At 61.9% G+C, this 7,644-nt stretch overlaps 1 protein-coding gene across 1 annotated transcript; it reads right to left on the reverse strand.

Annotated features, from left to right (window-relative positions):
• Positions 1 to 2,012: 2,012 nt before the first annotated feature.
• Positions 2,013 to 7,124, reverse strand: LOC112412158 (RIMS-binding protein 3C-like). Its single transcript, XM_024763679.1, has one exon. It carries the CDS (start codon positions 7,122 to 7,124, stop codon positions 2,013 to 2,015), a length of 5,112 nt encoding a protein of 1,703 aa, XP_024619447.1.
• Between the last annotated feature and the right edge of the window lie 520 nt (positions 7,125 to 7,644).

The raw sequence follows: 7,644 nt of genomic DNA on the forward strand, positions 1-7,644 counted from the left end.
AAAAAAAAAAAAAAAAAAAAAAAAAAATACTGATGGGACAATATGGCTAGCATAATTCTCCTTGGGTTACATTTGTGTTTCCCATGGAATGACAGCTACTGTGTTTAATTTTGGAAGTGCTGGATTAAGTTTCTATCCTCTTGCTAAATTGTCGTTGCTCTTCCAGTATGTGGGGACCATACTTGTGCCCCCCCCCCCAGACTGTGGGAAGCCCACTGAGCCCTCCAACCTGAGCCCAGGCCCCGGGAGGGGCTGGGTAGTTCTCTCTTACAAAAACAGCTTTCTTGTTCCTCATGGGCCTCAGGTTCTATTCTGGGTTGTGAGCTCACAAAGATCTGATGATTTCAAAGATTGTGAAAGCTGAGAGATGTTTGCACACCGGTGTTCACAGCGGTATGATTCACAAGGGCCCAAAAAAGTGGAAGCAACCCCGATGTATGAATGGATAAACAAAATGTGGTCCATCTATACAATGGAATATGATTCAGCCTTAAGAAGGAACAAAACTGTGACACCTGCTACAACATGGATGAAACTTGAGGACATTATGCTCAGTGAAATAAGTCAGACACCAAAAGACAATTTACTGTGCAAGTCCACTTACGTGACCTCCCTGGAGTAGTCAAATTCGTACAGACAGAAAGTAGATTAGAGGTTACCGGGGGCTGAGGGAGGGGGTGGGAAGCTATCGTGTAATGGGTGTAGAGTTTCAGTTTTGCAAGATGAAAAGACATTCTGGAGATGGGTTGCACAACACTGAGAATGTACTTAGCACTACGGAACCGTACACTTAAAAATGGTTGAGATGGTAAATTTGATGGTATGTATATTTCATCCAAATTAAAAAAAAAAAAGAAATTGTGACCCGGTCTGGGTTGCCCCTCCAGCCAGCCGAGGAGACTCTGTGCCAGCCTTCTCACTGGAAAGCCAGGTGGTTGTGCGGGAGAGGGGGTGGCCGTGGCCCTCAGTGGACAGTTTCCTTCCAGGCTGAGACCTGAAGCTTCTGCTCACAAGTGGTGAGTATGTGCATGTACCACATGGCCTCCACGCTGGTTCCTGTGTTCTCTGAGGATAAGGCAGGTTGGGTTGAGGCATCCCCTGGGCCTGCCCCTCCTTGTTCCCACCTCAGCCCAGGGGGCAGCACAGTGGAAACTTCTGGACCCGATTCACCAACTCCCCAGAGAACCTGCCCTTAGCTCCAATCCTTCTGGCCGGATGCTTCCAATCAGTTCCCCTTGCCCCCAGGGAAGGTGGTGCCCTTTCTCTGATAGCAGTGGGGACATGGGGAAAGGTGGAGCATCAAATAGAAGCAGAGAAGAATGAAGACCACCCTCGGTCCCCACCTTCTGGAGTGGGAGCCCCCAGAGGACCATGGGAGGAAGCAGCATGGCAGCCCTGTGACCTGAGACAAGGGGACCCTCTGAGTCTCAGTGACTCTTCTGTAAATGGGGTGAATGTGGACACGCCCTCCCAGGGAGGCCCTCAGAAGTGAGAAGCGCTAGGGAAAGATACAGAGGGGGACCCCCAGCTGGGATGCGCTGACCCCACCCTCCACAAAGGGCTGACCCCAATCCGCCTGCAGGGACACCTTGTGGGGCCCTGCTTCTCAGCCCTGGCTCTTCGTTGGACCCTCCGCAGCCCTGCCAGCCGACGCTGACCTGAGCCTCCCTAAAGGGTTCGCACCCTCCCCCCCACCCCCCCAGCCAGGGAAACATGTCTGCAGAGAGGGAGGAGAGGCGGGCTTGGTTCCTTGGTTGTGCTTTCACTTCTAAAACATCCTTTTTCTTTTTTTCTATGAACATTTTAATGAGGAGTTGAACAAAAGATAGAAAAAATAACATTCTGATGGCTTTTTTTTTTTTTATTTAAGAGGCAGGCTTTTCTTGAGACTTTCATACAAGGCAATGGGTGAGTAAGGCTAAACTCCTAAAGAAAACGCATACTGATGATGGAGCAGAAAAAGGCACTTCTCCCAAAACCTGCTGGTTACCAGCCTGTCAGCCTCTCGGGGGCTACTTGCTCTGCTTTCTTCTGGAAACAGGTCCATTCAGACCTAAGCCCTGCTGCCCTCGAGGCCAGGAGGACTGGGATGGCCGAGTGTTCCGAGCATTGGTGCATGGAGCAGGCGCTGTGCACAAAGTGAGGAGGGCTTGGTGGTGGGGTCCGCATGTGGGGCGCAGGTGGCTAGAGGCCACCACCCCAGCGGGGAGCTGCACTCGCTCTCCCTGCAGGGACATGTGATCCAGCAGGTGGACTGAGACCAGGCTTCTGTGGCCACCCGACTCCCCGTAGTAGAATCCCTTGTCATCCGCAGGCCCATAGACAGTGACCACATCCCCCACCCTCAGTGACATCTTGCCCTTCACCAGGCCCCCTGCCGGCCCATCCCTGGGGTCATAGTCCAGAGCCGCCACCATGGTCTTTGGAGTCCACAGTGAAGGCCTTCTGGGGCTCCCCTGCAGCAGGGGGAAGGAGCCCTGGGGGCCTCCAAGCCCCCCAAAGTCATCGAGGTGGGCCATGGAGGGCAGGTACCCTTGCCCCAGCAAATGCCACCTCCCACCAGTCCACTCCGTGCCCGTGTCCACCTTGTCCACCAGGTGCCTGGGGACGTTGCCCACTTGCCCATCGTGTTCGCCACGATAGAAGCCGTGGGTGTCCTGAGAGCCCCACACTCTCAGCAACTGCCCTTTCCAGAAGGTCAGCTCCTCCTCTGCAGCCTTGGGGGTGGCAGACATCACCAGGGGGATGTAATCAGAGAGGGCCACAAAGAGCTTGGCTGGAGGGTCTACCCTCATTCCCAGCGATGGGTCGCCACCCCTGGACATCCTGATGACCCTGCTGGATGGAGCGGGACACAGCGTCAAGCTGGGCTCCTGGAACCAGCCCTCTCTCTTGCCCCCCAGAGCCTGACCTGGCCTGCTCTGTCTCCTGAGCTCCTTCCTCTGCTCTCGCCCCTCTCTGCCCCATAGACCGAAGCGCCCTGCCTCCTCCTGCAGAATGTCACAGAAGTCAGACACGTATCGCTGGCTGGTGCCCAGCTGGGGAGGGGTGAATGCTGGGGCATTTTGCTTTTGTCTGAGGACCTTCTCAAGGGCAGCCTTCTCCTGACACGGCTCTTTCCTGGGTCCACACTCAGGGGACCGACAGATGACTCCTGCAGCAGGGCTTTGGCTGGTGCCCACGTGCCGGTACTGGTTCTCTTCCCCCCGAGACTGGCCCCGGGGCAGAGATGGCCTGTGGCTCCGGGGACTCTTCTGGAAGAGCTGGTCCTTTCTGGAGAGCTCCCGGGCCTCTGTGGGCCTCTGGGCTTGGCTGTCTGACCCTGCACTTGGAAATTCTCCGTCTGAACTCAGTCTGGGCTTCAGGGACTGCCTCCTTGGGGGTTCTTCAGGGAATGCTTCTAGAAACTTGGCCTGGGGCTCCCCGCAGCTTCCGGGGCTGTGGGGACTGGCCTTGGCCCTCGGGGGAGTCAGCACCAGCCTCTGAGGGCAGATGGGGAAGGTCATTCTGCCAGTGGACGGGTCCCCACAGGTGCAGCTAAAGGGAGACATCTCTGGCAATCGGAGACAGGTGACGCAGTTGCGAGGGATCTGAGCCGGCACCGAATCCACGGATTCTCCACAGAACGACATGGTTCTCACCGAGATATTCTGGCACATCGGTGGCAGCTGGAGCTGGGAAAATTCCAACAGGATGCTCCCGGCGGTGGCATCGGCCACCTCTGCCACCTTGAGTCCATCGGCATACACAGCATAGCCGGTGACCTGGACTCCGTTGGAGGACCCAGCTGAGTCGATGGTCACGGGGAGCCAGCTGACCACCAGGAGGCCCGGTGAGGCATGGCGCTCCACCAGCACGTCCAGTGGAGGGTCAGGGGGGCCCGCCAAGGGTGTGTTGAAGGTGATGGTTGAGGACATTGTTTCCCAGCGCTCCGGCAGCGAGTCCCACGGTGGGTGCACCTCCACCCTCACCTGGTACCTCGTGCCGGGATGCAGGTGGTGGAAGGTGTAGCAGCTCACGCCCGCTAGGGTCAGGGCACACTCCAGGTCATCCAGGTACACCATGTGGGGGTGGCTGCTGCCAACCCAGGTGATCTCGGCCGACGTGGCTGCAACACTCTTCAGGTAAAGTTGCGTAGGGGCCACACAAAAGACACTGTTGGTCCCCAGAAGAGGTCTGGAGAAGCCCCACTTGCCCATGCTCTGCTGAGAGCCCAGCCGGCCACCTTCCATCTTGGCATCTGAGATTTCTATTGCCACTTCGGTCTTGGAGCCCACCCTCACCGTTGTCGCGTGTGGCCCCCTGTCCACTGTCCCCTGGGCTTTCCCAGGTACTAAGCTGTGACCAGTGTCTTCCTTCGAAGCTTTGCCCTGCCCAGCCTGGAGTCGAGTGGGGCCAAGGTCAGGGAACTCATGGGGCAGGCAGCCCAGGATGTCACTATCTGAAATCTGCTCCACCAGGTTGGACTGCACCAGCCCCTGCCGGCCGTCCTCAAGCTCCCCTTTGTAGAAGCCGTCCTCATCCATGTCCCCAAAGACATACACGTAATCCCCAGCAGTGAGCAGCAGTTCGCTCTCGGGGTGCTTGTTGGGCCCTTCAAATGGGTTGTAGCTATACCGAGCCAGAAAGATCTTGAGCTTGGGCGTGGTGGGGGCCTCCGAACCCCCCACTTCCAGGGTTGAGGACACGCTATAGGGCTCCAGATCCTCCACCTCGCTGGCTGTGTCCACGTCCAGAGTAGGGCAGGATGGCACAGGGGCCCACATGGACTCCACCTCAGAGGAGGAGTTTGACTGGGAGCTGGTTTTCTTGGCCTGGGACCTGGAGTCCAGAGGTCGGCTGATTGGGACTCTGTCTGGCACTTTGGGGGCACTGGTTGCCTCCCCGAGGGCAACTGGGATCTCCAGCAGGGAGTCTTCTTTCTCCTGTTTGGCTCTGCTAGGCTGAGACAATGCTTGGTCCTCAGGCCCTAGCTGCAACTTGGTTCTTCCACTGCTTCTCACTTGGGACTCCGGGGCTGGCGGGGCCTCGCGGGGTTCCTGGGGAGGGTGACCAGGCTGACACTGCAGTGCCCGCATCTCCTCCCAGGCCGTCTGGAGATCACACAGGGCCTTCTGCTGGTCGTGCAGCAGCTGTTGCTGCCTGTCCTGCCCTCGTGCCGCCTGCTGCAACAGCTGCCCCGCCAGCAAGCCGGCGGCGTTGCGCTCCCGGCACGCGAGGCCCAGCTGCCCGCGCACGTCTTTGTTCTCGGCCGCCACCTTTCCCGTCCAGTCGGCCTGGGCCTGCAGCCGCGCGTTCTCCTTCGCCAGCCAGGCGCCTTCGCGGAGCGCCGCCTGCAGCCTCGCCTCGGCCTTCTCGCCGCGTCGCCGCGCCGCCGCCGCCTGCGCGCCCAGCTCCGCGCACTCTCGCCGCTGCGCGCTCAGCTCGCGCTCCAGTGCCTGTACTTGGCTCCGCGCCTCCTCGCATGGTGCGCTCTGGCCGCCCGCCTCCGCCCGGGCGCTGCTGGTGGCCTGCTGCAGGGTCAACTGCCTCTGCAGGCGCAGCACCTCCCGCTGGGACTCGCGTTGCAGCCGGTCCAGGTCGCTGACGTTGAGCCACTGGGCGCAGGCGGCGCCCCCCGCAGCGAGCGGGGCGCTGCTGAGGCCCGAGGCGATGCGCGCCTGCAGTAGGTGGCACTCCTGCCGCAGCTCTTCGATCTGCTTGTCCTTGTCCAGCAGCACGCTAGCCTGCTCCGACAAGTCCCGCGCACGCTGGCGGGCGAAGGCCTGGCACAGCTCCAGGCCCGCGCGGCTCTCGCCGGGCACAGGCGCGCTCACAGCACGCTGGTTGGTCTCCTGCAGCTTGCGGGCCCGGTCCTCCAGGCGCCGCGCGAGGCCGGTCAGCTCGGCGTGCTTCACCTTGAGCCGCTTCACCTTCTTGTCCGCCTTGTCGGAGAAGCCCGCGCGCCGCAGCTGCAGGTTCTCTTCGCGCAGGCCGGAGCAGCGGCGCGCCAGGACCTGCAGCGCCTCGGACAGCTCCAAGTTCTGCTTCAGCAGCTCGCTGTAGTCCGGGCCCGGCGGCAGGGGGTTCAGGGCTTCGCAGGGCTGACTCCCGGACTCTTCCCCTCCTCGCGGGTCGCTAGGTCTCCTGCGCTCCGATACTGGCGGCGGGGGACTCAGGGACCCCGGGATGGAGGCGTCTGGAGAGGAGGATTCGGGGGCCTTGGGGTGACTCAGGGTGCTGTCGCGCGAGAGGGAACGCGCTGGTGCCAAGGAATCGAGGGAGCTGGCGCGCGCGGGGAGCACGCTGTCCGGGGAGTTGGAGCACGCCGCGGGCACCCGGTCGAGGGAGCGGGAGCGCGCGCGGGCGCCCGCGCTCAGGCCGTCAAGGGGTTCTAGTCGACATGAGGACTTGGCGGCGGCCTCAGGGGGTGGCTCTTCTGAAGAATGCGCGGTCTGGGGGTCGGGGGTGCCGGACAAGGAGGGGTGCCAGCGGAAGTGTTCCAGAATGTACTTGAGGAAGAGCTGGCGCTCCACGTCGAGTGCCGCCTGCAGGTGGCGGATGCGCGAGGCCTGCTCTCCGTCCGTTTCCCAGCGGAGCTGCGCCAGCACTTCCTGCAGGCGACAGCGGCACTGCGCTGCGGCCTCTTCGGGCGCCCCCGCACGGCCGCAGTAGCCGCGGTTCATCAGCTCCTCTGCCAGCTGGCGCTGCAGCTCCCGGGCCTCGCGCACCACGCCATCGCGCTCGCGGTGCAGCAGCTGCTGCAGCTGTCGCATCTCGGCCTCCTTCCAGCGCAGCAGCTGCCGGATCTCGGCTTCGCGCTCCCGCAGTACCTCCTCCTGCAGCTGCCGCAGCTCCCGGCTGCGCTGCGCCTCCCACTTGGAGCGCAGGTGATCAACCAGCTGTTGCCGTTCCTGCTCGGCCTCCTCCCGCTGCTGCCGCGCTTGGGCAGCGAAGCGCCGCCGCTCCTCCCGCCCGCGCGCCCGCTCCGCCTCCAGCTCGGCCCGCAGCTTCTCCAGCTCACGCCTCTGCTCCTCCAGCGCCGCCGCCGCCGCCGCCGCCGCCGCCGCCGCCGGGCCCGAAGTAGCCGGCTTCTTGGGTGTCACGCGGCCGCCGCCAGAAGGGCTGGACGAGTCCTTGGTCATGGTGGTCGCGGCCGGGCAAGACGCCTGACCTCGCTTGGCCCAGGCCGCCGCTCGCCAACGGCCGCTGCCCTGGCCGCGGCCAACTGTCCCGCGCGCCCCTTCCGGGCTCTCTGAGGGTTCCCGCGCGCCCCTTCCGCCTCTGGGCGCGTTCTCCCACCTCTGCAGTGGGTGCGGCTAGCCCGTGCTCCTCTCCCGGCTGCCTATGTTGGCGCTGGGCTCTAGACACCCAGGCTAGACACAGCCCCTGTCCTTCCCAGGATGCCCACGAGTCTCGCTGGCCCCAGGCCTCTCCCTGATCCTGGCACCATATCCCTTACGACCCACCCCGGCCCTCTTCCAGGCACTGGACAATCCCTTTCAGGCCAAGGAACCCGTGGGAAGCCTGAGCTGCTTCTCTGGGCACAGAGAAAGGGGGCTCAGTGTTTGGCTCAAGATCACCAATGGATTCAGGTGGTGTGGTGGCTGGAAACTGCAACAGGAAATGCCCAAACTTGGGGGTGTGCCCTGGGCTCACCCAGAG

Source organism: Neophocaena asiaeorientalis, unplaced genomic scaffold, assembly GCF_003031525.2.
Source record: "Neophocaena asiaeorientalis asiaeorientalis breed wild unplaced genomic scaffold, Neophocaena_asiaeorientalis_V1.1 scaffold110, whole genome shotgun sequence".
NCBI lineage: Eukaryota > Metazoa > Chordata > Mammalia > Artiodactyla > Phocoenidae > Neophocaena > Neophocaena asiaeorientalis.